Source organism: Lutjanus erythropterus, chromosome 9, assembly GCF_056507025.1.
Source record: "Lutjanus erythropterus isolate fLutEry1 chromosome 9, fLutEry1.hap2, whole genome shotgun sequence".
Lineage (NCBI taxonomy): Eukaryota > Metazoa > Chordata > Actinopteri > Lutjaniformes > Lutjanidae > Lutjanus > Lutjanus erythropterus.
Genome location: NC_139325.1, coordinates 7,589,091 through 7,612,245, shown reverse-complemented (window position 1 = coordinate 7,612,245; position 23,155 = coordinate 7,589,091). Strand labels below are relative to the sequence as shown.

At 39.4% G+C, this 23,155-nt stretch overlaps 1 protein-coding gene across 2 annotated transcripts in view; it reads right to left on the bottom strand.

Annotated features, from left to right (window-relative positions):
• tgfb2 (transforming growth factor, beta 2) overlaps positions 1-23,155 on the bottom strand; it is a 64,528-nt gene that overhangs the window by 17,696 nt on the left and 23,677 nt on the right. For both annotated transcript variants that reach the window (XM_084726003.1, XM_084726004.1), the window contains exon 2: positions 483-646. In XM_084726003.1, coding sequence (XP_084582129.1) covers positions 483-646 — 164 coding nt within the window. The remainder of the gene's footprint in view (positions 1-482; positions 647-23,155) is intronic.

The window sequence follows — 23,155 nt, the reverse complement described above, 5'->3', positions numbered from 1 at the left end:
GTTCGTTTCTCATAAATATAGTTAACCAACAGTCATTACAGAGCTGCTGAGCTGCAGATAAAAACATTATTTTATAATCATGCTGTACATAAACAGACAGTAAATACAGTTTAATGACAGCAGCTGATTATACTGAAATTTAGAAGCAACAAAATGACTGAAGTTTGGCCAAAAAGCATTTGTTACCATCTAAATAAGAAATGTTGGCAAAACAAGTGTGAAAAACTGCAGGCTGAACTGTCTGAGCTGAAAAACACAACACATGTGGTGAAGGTTTTTGTTTGCAATGTTAAGGTAACTGTTTTAGAGAAAGAATGATGGCTCTAAATACAACCATACTCATGTGCCGCTACTGCTATGTTAAAATAAAGCAGCACTAGTCCATCCTAGTTTGAATAATTCTCAAAAATAACTCTTGAATCATTTTTGCAGGTCCTGGTGTCAGTCCAGAGGACAGTGTATGTGTGTGTGAGTGTGTGTACCTGGTAGAGCTCGATGCGCTGCTCAGACACTCGGGCCCCAGGGTTTTGAAGACGGAAGATCCTGAGCTCAGCCTTCACCAGGTTGGAGGCATTCTTTTCCATGGAGGACACGTCAAACGTCAGCCGTCTGAAGTACGGGTTGAAGTGTGTAGGAGAGATGACGTCTGCAAAACAGGAGAGAGTACGGCTGAGGGAGGGTGTGTGTGTAGGACACAGAGCAGACAGAGGACAGACAGAGGACAGCTGGGAGACTATGGGTTCACTCTGACACTGAGGCATTTATTTGATGCGCTTATCTGGAAATGGGGTTAAACTTTTGGATCAAAGTAACAGCAAGGACAGATGTGGACCTCCCAGCTGTGACCACACATGATTTATAAGAGAACTGAGGAAACAAAAGGTTGGCTGGCTCCCTGTAACTCTGAATTGAACTCAATATTTCTGCACACTGATGTCTTTTAAACAGAATTAAAATATCATAAATTTGGTTGTGTGGTGACTGTAAAGCTGAGACTCTTGTGGATTCAATGAGCCCTGTTGTATTAGTCTCCAGTAACCATTTCACTGTAGTGAGACCATTTTTTAAAATTTGACCTCTCTGTGTATAAAATGTTCAGATACCATTTTTCCTTCCCAATACTAATTCAGTTTCTTTAACTTAATTTTGAACTTTAAGCATTATTATAATTATAATTATTATTATTAATCAATATTTTGAATGCTTTAACAATGGTTTGACTGTTCCTTCAGAGTCTATGATCAGAAATGTGTCTATAGGAACCATCTGCTGTACAGAAATAACAGACCTGAGAATGCTGTAATTGACAAATCAGAAGCAAGTATTTAACAAAGCCATGTAATAAGTAAGGGATAGTGTACAGTGAGTGGGTCATTATTGTGAAATAAACCCTGATAGGGTGATGCAGGACAATAATCAATAACATAATTCCATAATTTATGAACTATAATCACAATATTTAACAAAGTTGTATGCTAATATGATTAAGTAGCTGTTATATGATATAATTTCTATCACTGTTGTATGGCCTGGCTATTTGTAAAACATGAACAAATACAGAGATGCCAAAGAACATGACTTCGCCATCCTGGGGTGAAAAGGTATAGATGATGCTCCTGAGAAGTAGCAGGGTCTAGTATCAGGGTTAATAAATTATGTGAGACTGGATCAGAGCATAGATTCATATACTTGCTGATAACAATATCAGCAGTTTAGTCTGTGTCAGATGCAGATACCAATATTGGCTTCTGTATCAGAACAACCCTGGGATAAAATGACCTATAGTAACCTCTAGGATAATCAGTCTCAAGAAACCTCACAGCCGCAAACTAGAGACTTGGAGCATTCTGAGGATGGATGAGAGGATCTCTGTGCAATTTTCAGAAGAGCTTGCCATCCAATAGCCATCACATGCCATTCTTACAGAAATGCCCAAATGTCAGTTTTTCAATTCTAAATCACAGCATGAATTTTTGTGTGGTCTTCCTCAAGGTCTTAGTGTCTGAATGTGGTATTTTGAAGGGGTTTTGACCATTTTACCAATTCTCCAGTGGTCAAAGATGGTTCAAATTTGCACCGAGTCAGCATAATAAATGATATCAAACCAAAAACATGATGTTCTATACCCTTATACACTGTGAACTTCCAACATTTGAAATGGTACCCAACTAAAACACAATATTTATTACAGATTCATTATGCTGAACTCAAATTAATGTTCAGGTTACAGCTTTCACATGATGTATACCACTTCTATGTTGACCTGCTGTCTTGCCTCTGTCCCCCTCTAAACAAGACAAAAGCGGGGCGGGGGTGGAATTCAGTTCTGCACTTCTGTCAAGGTATCACAAGACTCATGAGAGACAGATCAAAAGAATGGTCAGAACTGAGGGATCATAGTCACAGTGTTACGGCCATGCAATTAATTGCAAAATTATTGAAATCACAATATGGCCAAGTACAATATCCAAATCACCAAACCAGAACCTAATCACATTTTTTTAAAGAAAAAAAAAACATGTGAAATCTGCATAATAATGAAGTACTGTAGTCCTGCAGAGATGCTCTGGGCAACAATCTTATTCTCCAGATGTCAGAAAACATGTTTGTGTGATACAGACCCAAGAAATTGTCACATTATTATGATTTTAATCTTTTTTTCCAGTAAATATGGAAATTTTAATACAAACATGATCATTCCCACTAATCATATCGCAATCACAGTCACAATACATTTCCCACAATGCAACTGCATAGCATTTTGATTCAACTGTCCCTGCAAGGTAAATGCGTAAATATCTTTTAAAATCCACACGTCCAGCCTGAGGCTTTCTGTTACAAATGTGTAGTCTCCAAACCAAAACTAAAGATAACCTCGATAACATCACTATGACATCATCAGGGCTATTTTATTAGATGTGACAAAGATCCTCCAGAGTCACATGATATCATGTTCACACACTGTAAAAAACCAAAAAAAAAGGAAGAAAACTCAAAATTTCAAGGCAGCGGACTGCAATAGATTTTTGACTCAAATTTTTGAAAAATTTTACCAACCACTGATCTTTTGTTGAGACAACTGTACAAATGAGACAACAACAAAAGATTTGAATTTTAGCATTGTATGTAAAAATATTGAGTAAATTAATTGTCGTGAAAGTAAATGTTAATTTTTTTTTCCAATTAAAACTATTTAATTTCTCAGGTATTACAAAAAGACAAATCAAGGTTCACAGCTCACTGTGACCAATTTTGTTTAAAATTTTTTTATTAGTTTCTAAAACTCAAAGATTCAAGTTTGTCTAAAGAAGAAAGGTAAATTCTCTCAACTAAAGATTATAGGTCAGCAAAACTTTATAAATTTTATTTAAAACTTAAGAGCTGGGCTCAAAACTCAAAAATATGTTGCAATGTGTCGCCTTGAAGTCGTCTCAACTTTTTTTTTTAACAGATCAGTTTAAATGCTGGCATTGGATCAGTGGAACTCTGACAGTCAAGGCCAAACAACACACACCATCTGAGTACGACAGCAGCCGTGCACAGTAGCAGCAGCACAATCCCCCTCATACGCTCCAGAGAAGCATGTGTGTGGAAGTGTTTGACAGACGCTTACACAGGACCGGGCGACACGCGCACCACTGACAACCATATGTGTTGCCATGTCTGACAGATGCTGCGGAACACACACACACACGTACAGCTTAATACTGGAAGCATGTGTGTGGTGGAGGAGTGTTTGACAGCGTCCCACGGCACGGTGAATTAGGAGGCCCGGAGGTCTTAAATTGATGGCTGTAATGTAAGGCAGAAGCCTGGGATTAGCAAAACACTGTGGTTTGTTTAGAGAGAGTATACAACCACAGCAACCAGCAGACACACGCAGCAGCAGCAGCTGACAGAGCAGAGGCAGGCAGAGGAACAGAGAACACAAACGTTCACACATTTTTTCAATAGAGTTGAATATGGATTTGTGTATTGCTTTGGTGAGACTGTTTCTGACTGTTTCTATGACGATAAGTATTGAGGAAGAGAGACAATGACAGGCTGCTTGCTTTTCTGTATAAAACTGTTTTCTACTGCCCAATATACACTAAGTTTAGCTGCTCACAAAATATATCGTTATATTTGATCCACAAACCAACATTTATCAATCACTGAATTGTATTTGAATGCCTCATAAAAACAATATCTATATGAGAAGGTTTTTATGTCAGAAGTGCATATTAAAAGGATAGTTCACCCAAAAATGAAAATTTAGTCATTATCTACCCACACTCTTGCTGCATTTTAATCCAGAAAACACTGCTGTAGTTTCACAGAAAAAACAGTGTTGCAGAATCTCCCAAACAATGGAAGTGAATGGTGACCAGTTTTCTAATGGAAAAAAACAATAGAATAAAAACATAAAATGCCTCCATACTGCTCGTCTGATGTAATCAAAGTCTGGTAAAGACCCAACATGCCAAGTTGATTAAAAAATGTTTTTTACACCATGTTTTTCGTCTGAATCTTCACTGTAGATCTTTAGGTTGGAGCCACATTCACACGCACATGCACATTGTCTGAACTGGGTGTGTGTGGTGTGATGATGTGCAAACAGTGTGCTGGAGCTTTAGGAGACTTGGATTATGCCAGATGAGTAGTATGGAGGCATTTTCTGTTTTTCTTCCAGAAGTGTTTTTACATTTACAGTGTTTTTACATGATTCTGAAACACTGTTTTCCTGTGAAACTCCAGCAGTGTTTTGTGGACTAAAAAACTAAACTCACCCTTCAGCTGAAATGAGGGTGAGTAGATAATGACTGAATTTTCATTTTTGGGTGACCTCTTCCCTTTAAGTCAGTGGTGCCCAACCCTGGTCCTCAGGGACCTCTTAAGTGATTTATCTTGTGAAGATTCTGTTAAATGAAATGTCAGAAAATGACATGCACTTTTTAAAGAATTAATTAATGGAAATTTTCTCAATGAACATTGTGAAGAGTAACAATTCCAGCAGCATGTGTTGTAATGAAAAATGTGACAGTTTAACTTGGTGGGTAAAAAAATCTAGAAGAGGTCACTAAGTAGAGTGCAGATCCCCACCAGGCAACACATAATGAAGGACCTACTGCAATGACACCACAACTGCCAGATGCAACCAGCTGAAATTTACAAAGTTCCACCGACATTGACATGACCCCCACATACGTTGTCTCTAGCTGAAAAAAGATCTCGAACTGAAGCAGCTATTGATCACTTGCAGCCCCTAGTGGCCAAGTAAGAGGAGTGAGAAGTCAGCTGTCAATGGTCATATAAAACAGAGCAGTCAAAAAAAATAGAATCACTGCCTCACCGTTTTTCTCCACCAACCAGTTACAGTTTACATCCATGTCTGTCCACACTCATATAATGTCTGCAGTGAAGACTATGAAGGAATTTAATAAGGAAGTTACCACAATATTGACCTGTAGCTTTGAAGGAATTTAATAAAATCTATCAAGTGTACTTTTGGCAAAATGGAAATTATCACTCTACATGTGTGATTCCAGTGAATCATTTCCAGGTAGAAACATGCTGTCTTCTCTTAGAGACTGTTTTTACAGAGGAGGACAAAAGACTGATAGAGAGCTGAACATTATGATGTCATAGTGAAGTTGACCTTTGACCTTTTCACCATTGTATCCTTAATTAGCACATGGATTCTTGAATCGTGGGTAAAAATATGTTGCCTCTGTTGCCAAAATGAGGTCACTGTGACCTTTGACCTTTCACCATCAAAATCTAATCAGTTCAGTTCAGTTCGGTTCAGTTCAAGTAAACATTTGTGCCAAGTTTTAAGTAATTTCCTCAAGGGGTTCTTGAGATATCATGTTTGCAAAAATGGAATCACCTGAAAACATAATACCTCTGGCCATATAAAAATAAAGGAAAAATAAAGTCATAAAAAGGTTTTTCAAGAATTGTGAATCACATGGTTCTTCAGTCATGAAAATGCACAAACAAAATTAGGCTGGTTGGACCAGTAGTATTTGAGATTAGCTGCGGACAAGATGCAGGTGTAGCGACCATCATGCACACAAGGAAACGATTATATAATTGTTAACATCATGATGCAGTAACTTTCACAGCATCAAAACAAGGCTTTTTACCAAAGTGACAGCCCACAATTCCCATCATGCCTAATGTTGGGCTGAGTATTTTGTTAAATTTCCCGTTTTATGCTCCAAAATGCCAAGGTTGCTTCCTGTTTCTCCATCCACACTGCCGGTGACTGTTTGATGAAACAGATTATGCATTTTACTCTGCTAACTGGTGACCCAATAAAAACAGAGTCATCAAATCTTTTGCATTGTTTATCGACCCGCTCTACTGTATGTCAGGCACTTGCTCTGGTGAGCTCTGAACGAGCCAGTGGGAATCCCTTTTTTGTTTGATGAGAAAAAGTTACATCCTGAGTGGATTTGTAGTATGTAAGTGAGCAGACAGCAGAAACACCCTGCAGCAGCAGAACCAAGCCTGCAGAAGGTCTGACTCTCTGTCTGATGCAGCCTCTGACTGTTTGCCCAGCCAGCTCTCTGGATTCTAACAGCCACCTGTGAAATACCTCTGCTGCTGCTGCTGCTGCATCTCAACACTTCTGTCTCCACAGTGTCTCACTCTCTCCTTATCTATCCTGTTTTACCTGTCGGAGGGGCTGGAGCCTGTCCGAACTACGAATGTACGAATACATTGAACGAGAGGCGAGGTACAACCTGGACAGATCCAGGGTAAGCTGTCTTTCAATTCAGTGCACATATTGATTGATCACTTGCAAAGGCCCATAAATGATGTTTTAACATAACAAGTGTCGGCATAATCATTTTACCTCAATCTAATATTACAGCAAACTGCTTAATCTATTTGAGAGTATGAATTGGGACATATGACACAGTCTGAGACTTATTCAGAGGCCAGGATAAGTGATATTGCTAAATGGGTGAATGATTTTGTTCTCATACAAACAAAAGGTCTCAAAAGGTCTAATACAAATTTGTTGTCATCACACAATACCCTCAAGATGTATTCTGCACAGAAACTTTATTTTCATAATTAATTTTCATGAAGTTCATTTTAAACTCATGATGTCATTTGTACAAGCAGCATTGATGTGATCTATACTGCAAGTGCCCACTTGAAATGCGTGATATTGGCCTAATAAATCTAAAACTGTGACAGGATGAATGGAGTGCATCACTAAGGAACAGCTTAGGAGTGGTTCAGACCGCCCTTCTGAAGGTATATCTTAGCTGAGGGGACTCTGGGAACCTGCCCGTAAGCTTAAGGGAGACCTTAAGGTACACCTTACAATGCACATAGCACTTAGGAGGCTCTGAGACATGGGGCCCTGTTTTAAACTGGCACCTTTTAGAGCCTGTGTTACGCTGATATTCATGGGATAACCCTGCAAGATCTAGGCTAACCCTGCTCTGGGGCAGGGCCAGACAGCCCTAGGCTAAAATCAGGGTTAGCCCACTGTGGAATGTGCTACAATTGTGCCAATGTGAAAGATTTCTTACAGGGCTTTTAGCACCAGCCAAGGGTCACTGAAAAGCCTTCAACACTTGCACAAGCAATTTGAATTGTTCTTGTATTATGTGAAATGGAAACATCAGTGATGCAATCCACCTCAGACTACTGTCAGCAGGACCTGTTGTATGAATGTTACCACTTCAGGCAGGTCAACAAGAACCTATTGAAAACAGCACAGGATGTTACACAGAACAGCACATGGACAAGCAGAGCCTTCAGCACAAGATCTGATCAAACCTATATTTATAACTCTCTGAGAAACTTGTGACCTGAGTGAATTCTAAAGCAATTCTTTGATCAAACAAGCTCACATCATGTTTAATCCCTCTGCTCCTTCCGCTGCCGATGAACGGCCAACATTAAACAGTATGCAGTGTGAGCAGCCGGGGCAGATGAGCCAAGACTAACGATGCTCTTTCTCGTTTCCTTCCCATTCGTCAACAGAGAAAGTCACACTTCCAGCTCCAGGAGGAGCAGCTGAAGGCGAACTGTTTACACAAACTGCTGCAGAGTCTCATGAATGAATCCGCTGTGCTTTAACACAACACTGGACGTATTGAGATGAGGCCACGCGGACACATGCTGTGGATCCAAGACACACACTCATACACATCCATTAGTTCTCATGGACATTCACAAATGGAGCCCAGGACCTGGTTTGGACTGATATCTGCTGTCTTGAAGGCTGGTACCAATGTTTTCATACCTAATACTCACTTTTTGCTTTTCAGTGGCAGATTTCTTCTCACAGCCAGTACAACAAAAACATACAGATATACACACAGTTACATAAAGACATAGACAATACATAAAATCTTCATATAAAGATTCATGTTCTTTCCTGTATCACAGCTGTTTGCTCAGGGCTGGCTGAAAGGATAAAGCTACTACTGAAGCAACCTCTTCTCAGTTTTAAGGTCTTGTATCTGTTGATTGTGGTGGTGATCAATGCCATTTGCTATTGTGAGTGCTAGGCTGGGTTCATGTCTGAGAGACTGGGGGTAGTGAGACAGATGATTGTGGAGTGTGCTTTTGTTGGAGATGGTTCATACAGTATAGAAGCAGGGGAACAGTACAGCAGGACAGGGTGATGGTTCAGTCCAGTGCTGGATGTGTTTAATGTGTGAACAATCAGTTCTTGTGCGGTGAGAAATGGAGTTTTGATAGGCTGTAACAGAGTTACTGTCATTTAGTAGTTCAAATGTGGTGGTGTTGCCAGAGTATTTGAAGCATGTGGTGATGGATGAGAGGCTGATCCAGTCATTTATGTAGAGGGTGAAAAGCAAGGGACTGAGGACACAGCCATGAGGGACTCCAGTATTGGTAATGACAGTTGATGATGATGATATTTGGCCTAGTCTAACAGCTTGTGGTCTGTTCCTGAGGAAATTATGACCCCAGTAGTTTCGTGTAGCCAAAGCTGACTTCATAGCATTATATCAGTCAGAAGACCTTGTTTGTGTAGAACATTTTTGCATGAGGAGGTGAGCCCTGGCAGTCAAATTGCACAAATTAAAAGCAAAGGAAAGGCGTTAGCTTGTTTATGTTTGTACTATTTGAAACCAGGTGATGGTTTGGGTAACTTGCCATTTTCAGGTTGTAGTTTTCTGTGGCAATGGAAATGTGAAAACATGCAGATACCGGAAGAGTAGGAGAACACCACTTGAAAAGGTGGTCAATGGCAGGCTTATACCCACAGTCTATTTCCAGTGAGTCAGGTGGAAGAAGGGTGGAAAGATGTTGAGGTGATGAAGATTCTTGATCATCTGGTGGCCAGGAATTGCAATGAAGATTGAACTGAAGTCAACAAAGCATTCACGAAAAGCTGTCTGGTGATTCAAGATGCTGGACAGGACGTGCCACAGCATCCTCCTTCCCATGTTTGGCCGTACAGGCAGACCGGTGGGGGTCCAACCATGGACTGGCAGGATGGCATTCAGGATCCATTTTTCTAGACATATCATGACTATTCGAGTGAGTGCACCTGGTCTGTAGTGGTTAGGTTCTGAAGGACGGGATTTCTTGGGTTCAATATGGCTGTGTTGTCTGACATGAAAGAATAAAAATAAAACTGGTATGAATATATTTACTAGGTCTACTGACTGTGATAAGGAAGAAGGCAAAGCTACAGTTCACAAAAAGGACCGAGGACAATTTGCCTCGAGAATCCAGATGTTGGAGGAGGGTGTGGAGAAAGAACCTCCCTTATCACAGCCAAGCTAAAAGCAGTGCCAAGCTGTGCCACATGATGGCTGATTAATAAGTAGGCTTCAGGCAAACTACGTTGTACAACATGTTGTCCAACCATGACTAAAGGAAAATGTGCTCCTTGAAGGCCTTCAGTTGTTCACATTAAAAGCAGCAGAAAAGCTCAAGTAACGCTTGAGAGGGGATTTCAAACCCTGCTTACTACACACTTTCAAACACCTGGCCTCCCAACCACTGGGAGAAGTTTTCAGATATTATCTGTTTTGAGAAGTTACAAAAAATGTCAGACCAACTCCTGGGATTGTGCTGATGTAAAGAGAGTTTCAGAATTCGTGAACCAACCAGAAAAGACTTGGCTTGTTTAGCATACTAAGCAAGAATACGGATGTGTAAAACATGATCCATTCATAGACTATTAGTTGAAAACAAGATATATCTACAACTATTATAACAACTACTGGCCAGATTGCTTTTTACATTTGTTACATGTATGGCCCTCAGAGAATGATCCACACTGATCATTTGCAAATATTAACATCTACCTGGCAGATTGCTATGGAACTGCTAATTCATATTTCCTCGAAGATGAACACTTTCTGTTTTGGCAAGCCACAAAAGCTAGCTTAGTTATAATAATCTCCCCCCAGTTCTAAAGACAAATCTGAACTACTGTTGAGGATCCAAGAAGAGCAAAAGCATCAGTATAAAAGGAACAGTTCAATGTTTTGGGAAATAGACTAATTTGCCTTTTTTTTCCAAGCATGAGATCTTCAGATGGATGTCAGTCCCATGCGAAGCGTGGAGCTGTAGTCAACATAGTAACTTGATAGTAACACTGAGGTACACTGGAAGTTGAGATTCCTTAAGTCTTCACTTGTCAATGAAGTTACAAGATTTAGTACCATGGACCAAAACCAAACAAGAAATAATGTGTTAATCACTGATCTTTAGACAGAGCCAGGCTAGCTGTTTTGCTCTGCTTCCAGCCTTCATGCTAAGTTAGGCTAACCATATCCCAACTCCAGCTCTGTACACAACAAATAGATACGATATTGACATCAATCTTCTCATCTTACCCTTGGAAAGAAAGCACATTAGTGTGGGGGTGGAATGGGCCTCTGCTAATCGGGCTTAATTTTAATAAGTCATTTATTGATCTATTTGTTGTGGATCTCCACAGTATAGTACTGTACATGCCATATATCCACAAATAAAGCTCAATTTACACAGTTAAGTCCTCACAGACAGTGCAGTAAGTGGAATGCCAGTTGATATACACTTGGGTATTCAAGTAAAGTGAGATCCACAGGGAAATTCCAGGGGCTGGTTGAGGGTGTAGGGCATAAGCAAATCACTGCATGACTGCCTGCAGGCAGCGGTATACAGCGGAGTCAGCCCACATTACCACTGATTTATCCAAAGTTGACATGAAAATGATCCACCACAACTGGCGCCGCCACTGTGGTCTGTCTGTGTGTGTGTGTGTGCGCACATCGCTCAATCACATTGACGAGGCTAAGACAGGAGAGAGGAGTGATGTCATATCATGCACACATGCACACACACACACAAAGTGACATGGATGCTGCTCTTTCATGCAGTTCCTCCCTCTGAGAAAAGCTGATGTCACATGAGAGCTGTCACACACAGCCGACACAGGGCCCCTGATTCCTGTAATCAGTCACTTCATTACTCATCACTCCCATTACCTCAAACAGCAGCGGCAAAGTACTAAAGCATGTGTGATGTGGAACGAAGACAAGTTAAAGAAGGACAGAGTTTATGAGTGATTGTTCTCTGTTCGTCAAATTAGCTGTTAGATTCTGAGAACATGGGTACCAAAACCATTTACTGTATATATGTGCCAGTGCTAGTTCTTTGGGTTCATGTTAATGTTTGTTAACCCTTGATAAACCTAATGATCCAAGGTCATGTAACACAGCAGGACACAGTTCTTACATGGAGCCAACATTTTCATCATTACATTAGAGCTTGAGATCTGAACCTGATGGAATCCCACGGGTTCGGGTCAGGTCTGGCCTTTTTTCTCACATATTTCACTGGATCACATCAGGTTTGGGCTGTACTATATTTGTTCATTTAGTTATTTTCATTTTTCTCCACAATTTAGTTGTTGCCAGTTCCAATTCCTCCCACGTGTTGCCCTGTCTCTAAAATCCCCTACTGGTTGGTACATAGAGGGAAGCTTGCTAAGAAGAATGTCAGGCTGTAATTGGGTTCAGGCTGAAATATGCTAATGAAGGTTGGATTCAGGTCAGTTTCCTACAAAATTTTGTCGGCATTGAGCCTAGACAAGCTCAACTTTTCAGAAACATTTAAAGCACTACATTACATCGCTGTACCATTACTGTTTGACCTACATCATAAATTGAGTTAAAAGTGAGTTCTGTTAGTTCCCCTTTTCAGGATTTTCCAGAAAAGAATAAGGAGGTTTTGAGACTGACATTTTTTATATCAAAAACTGATAGAAAATAGTTTGGACAGGTCCTAAATGTCCATACTTTAACTGTAACACTGGTGTTCCCCAAGGATCAATACTGGGTCCTTTCTCATTCAGCTTGTATATGAATGACCTGTCCATTTAGTACAAATATATGCTGATGACACAGTTTTTTATGTACATGCTAAAAACAAACAGCAAGCCACAAACATACTGTACTGTACCATACCATGGTGCATTTATCTGATTGGTTAAGCAATTGCCATTTACACCTGAATGTAAATAAAATTGTTGTTTTTCTCATGGGAACCCACAGAGTCTGAATTAAAAAATCTTGGAATCCTACCAGATTAAAATCTGTTTTTACGATAGCCAGACAGGGCACAGGGTAGCTCACTTGGTGCGGGAGTGTGAGCCCTAAGTACCGAGGCTATCAGTGCCCTGCAGCAGCCACTGGTTTGACTCTCACTTGCATCTCATTTTCTGCATGTCATCCCCTCTCTGTCTACTCCCTTTCCTGTCATACCTTCAGTTATTCTATGAATAAATGCAAAAAATGCCTGGCTTATCTAACTGCACTGTTTTACAAGTTAGTCACAAGCTAACATGACAATTCTGAAACCAACTGATTCCCTTGACAAAGAGACACTAAAAATAGCCATCACCATTCCCATAAAACTCAAAAGTACAATTAGATACACTGGTGCATTACATGTATATGACAGAGCCTAAGAATGTACAGATCTGTGGCTGGTTTAATTGGAAGCATATCTTGTCTGTCAGATGGATGGCTGGACAATGTTGCTCAAAGTGTCTGTTGTAGACATCATTTTAATAACTCAGTGTGTAGCCATGGTAACACAGGTAACCTAGTAAGCAAATAGCAAGAAATCAAGCTCTTTTTAATGAAAAACATTTCAGCTAAAATCAATAATACTTTTATTACTTTCAAGCCATTTTGCCAGGTTGATGGGTGCAGATCCAAAAAACCCAAAATGTGCACATGAAATCATCAGCACTCACTGATAAGATTTAATACTCTCATTGCAGCACAGCAGCAGAACAACAGACACGTTTCAGCCTTCGGCTTTAATGCTTTGTTCTGCTGCCGTGCTGCAATAAAAGTATTAAATCTTATCAGTGAGCACAGATGATTTCATGTGCACCAAAATCATAGGGTCGGCCCTCAGTCAAATGGCATTATTTCTGGTGGAGAAAATTTTTGTCCCTTTAGCCATGGATTCTGATTAGTTTTATCTGTGGCCTGACTGGAGAGCTTGTCACATTGTAAAGCAATATGGGATGTAGTGTGCTGCAATAATTTTACATTTTGTGGAAAGAACTTAATGAGTTGGTAGTTTTAGGTTCATGATACTGACTCCAGCAACAGAAAAGACAACACAGAATCTGTCACAATGCAAAACTCAGTCAAACTCCATCAGGATGTTGCATTTATCAAAAGTTTCACTTTCTCAAATCTTACTTAGCTATATACATTATTAATAGCTACATAAAATCTCTGTAAGGACCGACAGTATTGAACATCAAACATTTTTTCAGATGGACTTCCACTGGACAGAATCCTCAGTTTCATGGTCTAAGATGGGGGTCTGCAACAGAAATTTAATTGTGCCTGACAAGTTGAGCCTGGAAAGGCCCAAACCTGACCCAAAACCTGGCTCTCATTAACATATTTCAACCCAAAACGGATTACAAATTTACAAAATTTCTCTTAACAAGCCTCTATATATCAAACAGTAATAATAGTAAGTAAATTAGTAAAAGTAAAATAATAATAATAATAATAATAATAATAATAATAATAATAATAATTATTCAGCCCAAACCCAAAGTAAACTCATGAAATATGTGAGAAATACAGCCTGACCCGACCCAAACCCATCAGGTCCTGTCAGATCCCGTTGGGTCCTGTTTGGTTCAGGCACAGATCTCAAGCTCTAGTCTGCAACCTATGGTTCTGGACCTGCATTCAGCTCTTCCATCACAACCATCATTGTTGTTTGTCTATGAAAAAGTTGAGACAGCTCAAAATTTCAAGGCAACATACTGCAGTAGTTTTTGTTTTGTTTTTTTTGAGTCCAACTGTTACAATTCAACTAGGTGGAGGACTCAAATGCAGACAACAGAGAGCAGAGCAGAGCAGTTCCACGAAATTTAATGATTAACAAAAGATACAAAAGCTTACACCAATGTAAGGGAGCAAGTCTCAAACAAGGCACAGAAAAACAAACACAAAAATCTTACAAGGCAACTAGAACTCCAGGAGACGCAATAATCAAAATCCAGGGAAGAAAAACCCAAACAAATCCATCTAAGAGAAGAAACACATGCAACCAGAATCCAACAAGAAACGAGTATGAACCAACAACTAAGGAGGACAAGACACAGGATTAAATACACTAGGGAGAGGGAGGAAAACAAGACACAGGTGAGGGCAGTCAAAGACAGGTGAAAATAATTAGTGATCACAAAGGGCAGGAAAACAGACAAAGACAGGAAGTAAAACCAAAGACACGAGGGAGAACCAAGACTACAAAATAAAACAAGTGACCAACAAAATTACCAAACCATAACATCAACTCAAACTCTAAAGTTTTGAAAAAGTTTTACAAACCACTAAATTTTGATCGAGATTATTTACTTTAAATTTTGGAATTTTAGAGACCCACAAAAAATTACAAAGGTAATTCTTTCCATTGAAAGTGAATGTTAAATTTTAATATTTTCAATTAAAACCATTTAATTTTTAGGATTCAAAATAATGACAAATCAGGTTCACAGCTCACTGTGACCAAATTTTGAAATACAATTTTTTCAGTTTTGAAAAATTCAAAGATTTAAGTTTATCTTAAGACAAAAAGTAAATAATCTCAACTAAAGATTATATTTTTTAAAATTTGATAAGAGTTTGAGTTGAGCTCAAAACTCAAAAATCTGTTGCAGTATGTTACCTTGAAATTTTGAGTTGTCTCATATCTAATCTCATATCTCATGTCTGTTTCATCAAATAAATTGTGTGTCCCACATCTATGGCCTTATCCTCCACATCTTCTTCTCCTTGAGTCTCCATAAGCTCACTATGGATGCCAAATCAAAAAAAAAAAAGTCTTCAGGGAAAAGAGAGGATTTAATAGTCGTGGCTCCAGACAGATTTTTTTTTTCTTTTTTCAACAAAAAATGTCTCTTTTGATTGTAAAGGTTGCAGACCTCTGGTCTCGGGGCTTTATGTATTTCAGAAATCCTTCACATGACGTTGACAGAGTATGATAATGGCAGAAATCCCCCAAGTACAGTTTAAACAGTGAGCCAGAAGCAGAGCGGGGCCCATCTGTCAGTGACCAATCTATTTCAAATAATAAAATCCTGAACATCTTCCCGACTGAAGGACCCTGGAGTTCATAGGAAACCTGCGTGAGGATCCATCAAATGCAGGCTTCCTTCCTGAGGGGAGAGGGCTCAGAGTGCTGTGCTTGGCTGCTCTCTGCTCCCCAGCCTACGAACTCTATGACTGCTGGCTTTGTCAGCAGAAACCACTGGCTTCACGGACCTCTTCCACTCTGCAATGACAGAGTTAGTACCACTGTGAGTGCCGGACTTCTGCCTAATCTGTCATTACTACATCTTTTCCATATGAAATGCAACGTGAAAACAGCATTAGGCTGCAGCGCACATGGGGAGATGGTATTGGTGAGAGTGAAACCTATGATTAGAGTGGTCGTTCTTAAATATTCTCTAATTGGGGTCATTTCTAGTGAATGGAATCACAGTATATTCAACTATTCATCATTCTGGATGTGTTCTGGAAGGCCTGGGGTCTGGGAGACACTGTCTTTTGAAAAAATCTGTATCCAAGAAGCAGCTTTAGCTTTATTCACTCAGTCATGAGGTTAATATTGAAATTCTCATTTCAGTCTTGGAAAGACAGTGAAAAAGGAGGATACATCAGTTTTAAAGGGTGATGGGTCAACACAGAAGACATGTGCTGTAATTAAGATGTCTTTGGGACCAGATTTATGTTTGATTGTCCTCACTTGAATAAATATTTATTATACATTAAACCAAAATCACATGTTATATGACACACATCATTTCATTTTAATGCTTGTGGTAAGATCTGTATAATAAGGAGCCAAAGCAGCGTTGATGTACAATATTGCCCATTAATAACACAAATCTAAATCAATTTGACATCATCAGATATTCAATTTTGAGATCTTCCAAACAGGACAAATATCTTGTGTTCTACCCAGAATGACCATAAACGCTGACTCATCCAAAAGCATTCCATCTAAAGCTAGCTTGCTGGCTAGTAGGTCATCACATCTCCAAAAACATCTGAGCAAATTTCCAATGAAGGATTGCTTTCATAAATCAAGCACATACTGAACATCTACAGAGATTAAATATTACATATATATATATATATATATATATATATATATATATATATATATATATATATATATATATATATAAATATATCAAAATCACAACTCAACATATTATCTTGCTGTTGGCTGAATCAAAATGCATGCTGGGATACTTGTAAAACCCAAGTTTACAAGCAAATGTCAGCTCCTGCTGGATAAAATGGGCCACTGGTCACTTGTGGTACTGCATCAAAATACAGTCCACATAGACCTCCATTATAAAAGAGATAACTGTGAAACTGGTGACAGGATACCTTGAACAAGTTTGTCACGAGTATTTTCCGTCGCCCATGGTGGAATTTCTGAGATGATGCAGAATACAGTTTGATAGACCAAACATTTTGTCCATGCTGGTGATCTGATATTTTATTCCTTAATATAACTGATGCAACTGTGCTTTAATTTTAGTGAATCTTTGCATTCACGTTGAGAGTAGCGGAGAGGACTTGTGCCTCTTATATTTCTGCATTGAAGGTACCAACTCTACTTCTGGTATGTAGAATCCCAATAGGTATATGTTTAATTGTTTTAATATTTAATTCTGGGAGGCTTTTATGCCTTCATTTATAGGACAGCTGAAGACACGACAGGAATGGGGCAAATGACATGCAGCAAAGGGCCATAGGTGGGAGTCAAACCCACAGCTGCTGCAGAGGACTGAGAGCCTCAGTACATGAGGCAACCACTCTACCAACTGACCTACCTGGCCACCAGGTATACGTTTAGTTGTTTGATATAAGAAATCATGACAGAGTCTGTGTCTCAAACTTTAACTTACATGCATCATTCAGCCACTTCTGGATATGCTTTTTATGTCTTATGGTCATAACTAAAAGTCAATTGGCCTCATGCAAGAACATTTTTGTATTCTTATCTTAAATTTCTCAAATTTCTCACTTTTTTCATACGAAGGGCTCGTATGAACATGTCAGATTCAGCAAATGCTCGTAACTTCAGATAACTGTGTAAATGAGATTTGGTAATCAGTGTAATTAACGCCCAAATAATACCATATAAGGCTACACTTCCTGTCCCATATTTCAGGACGTGTTCATTCATGAAAATGGCATCAAAGAGTAAAAAAAAAAAACTTTATGAGTTTGGAGTTTGAAGTTTGAAGTTCTGCTGTTGGAGATCCATGAAGGAAAATCTGAAATTTTATCAGCATCAGCTGTGGAATTAAGGGATCTGATGAAGCTGAAAAACAGGAAAACTAGTCACTTGAGGCACATACTGTCACTGAAATAAAGAAGAGATGGTTTGATATGAAAGTAACTTCATAGGAAAGAAAATCTTGCTGAGCAAGCAGATCGATGACTGCAGTGGAACAAGGTGAACTCTCATTCAAAGAGAAAGAGGACAGAATAAGTGCTGTAACAGCTAATGTTACATCGTCAGGTACTGCAACAGATGAGGGTCCCTGGACAGCAGGACGGCAACTTCATTAGTCTTGCATAGCCAGACGTCTCTTCACAGCGCTCAGTGCTGGAGAAAGGTCTGACTCCATGCATACACATTCAGCTATAAGTGAAAAAACTCCATGCCTTTTATACATTTCTTTAAACCAATCACAAACGTCTTGGGCGGTGCTATGTCCAGCATGCAGCGACAGTGCAGCATAAAATCAAAATCAAATTAATCTAGCATTCAAAATGCAGAGTCAAACAGAAGAATGTCAACATAATTATGAAGTGTAATTCAGGATTTTCAAACTAAAGTGATTAAATATTCAGTCATTGGTGAAAAACCTTGGTTTGGATTATCTAATAGTAGCAGAAATCTGAGAAAAGTGATGGATGTGGTAAATTCTCCTAAATCACTTGTAGAAACCACTTCAGAACAAATCTGTACGAGTGGTTCTTGCATGAGGCCCAGCGTTTAATCCAGCAGGTTTGTGGAGTCGAGGTCACGACCTGATGAAAGCTGCTGTCACGCAGTCTGCATCGTGGCGGACAGCCCCTCCCAGCAGCCTCCTGACCTCAGCTGACCTCAGATATACTTCCTGAGTTGTGGATGTGCTGGTAACAGGTTGCAGCTGACCAAACTCTCCACACCGAGCTGGGCCCGATGGTTTCTGAGGGAAAGATGTAATGATTCAGCTGCGTCTGGCCTCAACTTTACGGGGCTACTTTACACACTGTCAGGGAGTTGGAGGTTGCAACATGAAAGGGTCATTATTGTGTTGGCCGAGGCTGAGCGGGACACCTGCAGTGGGCAAACATCTGACCTCGAAGACAGGAAGGAACAATTTGAACTAAAACTGTTTCATTTGGAGCGGATTATTGAGGATTTAGGCAGCCTCAACACTCCACTTCAGCTCTTTTTACTAATTCTGGGCCATGAAAGGGGTTTTAGCATTTCCAATTTGACTTTCCAAACTTGCTTCTCTTTCATGACCGGAACAGGTGGCAGCCATATTATTCATCTCCATCCCTGAGCTGAACAATAACAGATTCAAAGTGTGGGAATCCATAAATGAAAACATTTGCTGTGAAATAATTATGCTGTGATCCCGAGCTGTTCGGAATTCAGCTGTGACGGCTTTCGCAGATGTATTGGCATGAAGAAATCCACATGTGCACATGTGTCTCCTCAGCACTGGTAGTGGGTTCTGGCACCGACACCATCATCATTATCATCTCTTTCTCCTCAAACACATGTGGTGATATTATTGGCTGTTTTGTGTAGTATTTTAAACATTTCAGTTACCATGGAGACCTTTACAGCACAGCATGTAGATTTAATAAAACATAACATTAAGCAGTATATATTTTAGGACATATTCTGTTTTTTTGTTTGTGTTTTTTTCCTCTATGTTGGCATGGTGCGATCCCCCAAACTCAGATTTATTACCGGATGCAACTCAGAATCACTTTTACCATTTGAGAATGGAAACAGGGACTAAATCTTGGTCTGCAGGGCTGAATGCTGGGACTGACTTGAGGGAAAAGTATTTGACCTACTTTTGACTATTTCTCACTTCTGTAAGACATGCACAGGGGAAGACAAAGATAGAAGAGAGTAAGTTCATTTAAGTGAAAAATCATGTAGTGTCTCAAAAGACTTTACAAAAAAATGAAAGAAAATAACGGAAAGAGAAGATAGTAATCTAAACTATGCAAAATCAGAATACATTGGGTTCTGTCTGACCCCATTTACACTTTTCACTCCAAATATCTCATATTCACAAAATCCAAATATGATTTTTAATGGTTTCCTTTACACTTTATGACAGGATTGCCACTATTGTAATGATGCATTTCAAGCACTTTTTAGGGCAGATTATTTCAAAGTTAAGGGACAATAATTCACATAGATGAAGGAGGAATTGGGGTTAAATTATTTTTTAAAATGCACTTGGCTTTGAACTTTCTCTGCCTGTAGTCATCCCCATAGTAATAGCTAATAATAATAATAATAATAATAATAATAATAATAATAATAATAGTAATAATAATAGTATAGTATACAATAAAAAAAATACTCTACTGTATCATACTAAACTACATGTAATCGATCATTATACCCTGCACAGTAAAATGCACTAGTACACTGTAGTCTTGCTCAGTGTCCCGTCCACAGCCCTATTGGATTGGTTAGAGGTCATAGCCAATTAACCCTGAAGCCTGTCACAGGCAGACACAGATCTGCTCCAGTGAGCTGAGCAGATCTGTGTGTAGAAGTTAAGGCAGCAAATATCACAAAATTACATTAAGTGTCACAATTTTCTGGTGAGTTATTATGATGACAGCATGCCCAGTTTCCCAGTTACACCAATGAAAATGTCAGGATTTCACTCAATGGAAGCAATAGCTTTCACATCAGTCACCCTTCCTTCTATTTATTTATTTATTTTTTGACTCCGCTGCCTTACAGAGATGCGATGGAGAGGAAAACACTGCGCATCTGGATCGTCTCTTCACTGCAACTTTGCTTTGAGATTTAGGGAATTATTACTTTAAAAAGTAGCAGTCTATAGATCACACATGAGCTGAACTATGGCAGTGATCCATACGGATCAATGGTGATCCATTACACCTCTACACAGCACTATACAAAGACTTGATTGGTTTACCTTAATTAGGTAAACTGTTGGATTTTTTGAGAGTCAAACAACCAACAGAACGAAATACAATTAATTATGAATCATCATTTTCTTACCTTTGTGCTATTCTGTCTACTCCTTCATCAAGCACTTGTAAACATTTGAATCTAATTGGGTAGTCTACCACTGGCAGCTCAGCCATGACCACTTCCTCATTCATCTGTTTTGGTACTTGGCAGGTCAACATTAGTCACATGGTGAGCATCAAAACCACAGAATCATACAATTATCTATATGATCAAACCACAGCAAGCTAGATAATATTAAAAAGCATGAACTGTAGGCTACACAATGTTATTTGACATAAAACAAAACAAAGGTGACAATTTTGTACTGTGGACATGAACGCATTGCATAATTAATCATTTCAGCAGTGAGCACACATATGTATTTATTATTTTCTCCTGGTTGTGGTTGATGATAGATTGTGTGTGTCACCCGTCCCATTGTTGTGGGTGAACTATCCCTTTAAAGAACACCTAGGAGGGAGTACAACAGCCAATGACACAGCAGAGTGATCAGCATCACTGTATGCTTGTAGCCTATGCAGAGAATTGTAGATAGGAAGCAAGTAGATAAAAATGCTATCACAGGTGAATTTTTAGTACACAAAGCTCCAACTCAGTAATTCAGAATTCAGTAATCAAAGCACATTTAAAGGGACAGTTCACCCTAAAATGAAAATTCACTTATTATCTAATCACCCTCACACCAACTGAAGGTCAGATTTAGTTTGTTAGGCCACAAAACACTGCTGGAGTTTCACAAGAAAACAGCACAGCAGAATCTCCCAAACAATGTAAGTGAGTGGTGACCAGTTTTCAAATGGAAAATAAAAACAGAATAAACACATAATCTGCTCACCTGGTGTAATCAAAGTTTCCTAAACCCCCAACATGCCAAGTTGACTAAAACATGTTATTTACACCATATTACCTGAATTTTCACTGTAGATCCTTAGCTTAGAGATATGTTCACATGCACAATGTCTGAACTGGGTGTGTGTGGTGTGACGGTGTGCCACTGTGATGACATGTTGGGACTTTAAGAGACTTGGATTACACCAGACGAGCAGTACCGAGGCATTTTATGTTGTTTGCTGGTTGTTTTTTACATTTGAAAACTGGTCACCATTCACTTACATTGTTTGGGAGCACTGTTGTTAAGGTTAAAGGTTAAAAAAACGTTTAAAAAAAAAGGTTAAAGAAAAAGGACAGTGCTGGGAAGCAGCAGGTTCCGATTCTAGGAAATTATGCAATATCAGATTCACCATCTTCACCAATATCTGATCCAGAATTTTAAGTTGTATCAGAAACATTTCCCAGTACTGATATCAGTATTGGAACAAACCTAGAAAAATCTGAGTATAAAACAACAAATGATCAGTATAAGATAAATGTTTCTTTGTTGAAGGACAAAGAATCCTTTGCAGTGACAGTGAATCCAATCATTGTCCAGCGTATAGAAGTGATTTATGTAAAAGGAAACCGGACAAATTGAGAAAGCAACGGCAACAAAGCGGCTGAGGATGAATGAAAGAATGATAAAGAGTGCAGCAGATAGGAGCAGACGGCTGCAGACACACGGCAGCCAAGAGGAAATGAAGGAAACAGCAAGAGGACGGGGACAGGAGGAGGGGAGGGAGGTGTCAGGAGCGAGAGAATAAAAGAAAAGTCTGAGAGACTGTGAGCGAGAGAGGAAAAGAAAAGGATCTACAGTGAGGGGAATGTGAGCTCCCGCCTGTCTGGTTCCCTGCAGACGCCTCCGCCTAGCCGCTCACCTGCCAATAGCAAATTGAAAACAACTCCACACATAATCCCTGGGAACTAAAAATACCCAGCACTTTGAAGGCCCATCCACCACGGCCTGTCAGTCTCCACAGGCCCAAGTCCCAGCAACAGATAAACACACATACACACAACACAGATACATCTTCTTTATGCACTGTGTGGCTGGGACCATTTATGCATGAATTCAGACAGGCACATGGAGACACACATTCATGTAAATTAATGTCCATGTGCCAGGGGTGTAACGGAACGTGTGTTCATCCTGAACTGTGCGGTACAGGACGTTCAGTTTGGTGTGTGACTTCCTCGGTTCAGTACGTTCTGTGATCCAGACAGTTACTGTCAAAATAGTCTATTTATTTCTTCTACTTGCAATAGTGGAACAAGAAACTCTCAAGTTTTATTTGTGATGTCCTGCAGCTGTAGCATGCTAGTCAGCTTAGCCTAATCACCCCTGTTAGCCAAGCTCAGTCATTCCCAAAGACTGGGTCGGGACCCACAAGTGGGTCACAGGAGATGTTATTTGGGTCCCCAAATAAATAACAGACTATGATGAAAATTATAATTAATCAATTATAATTAATTACTAACA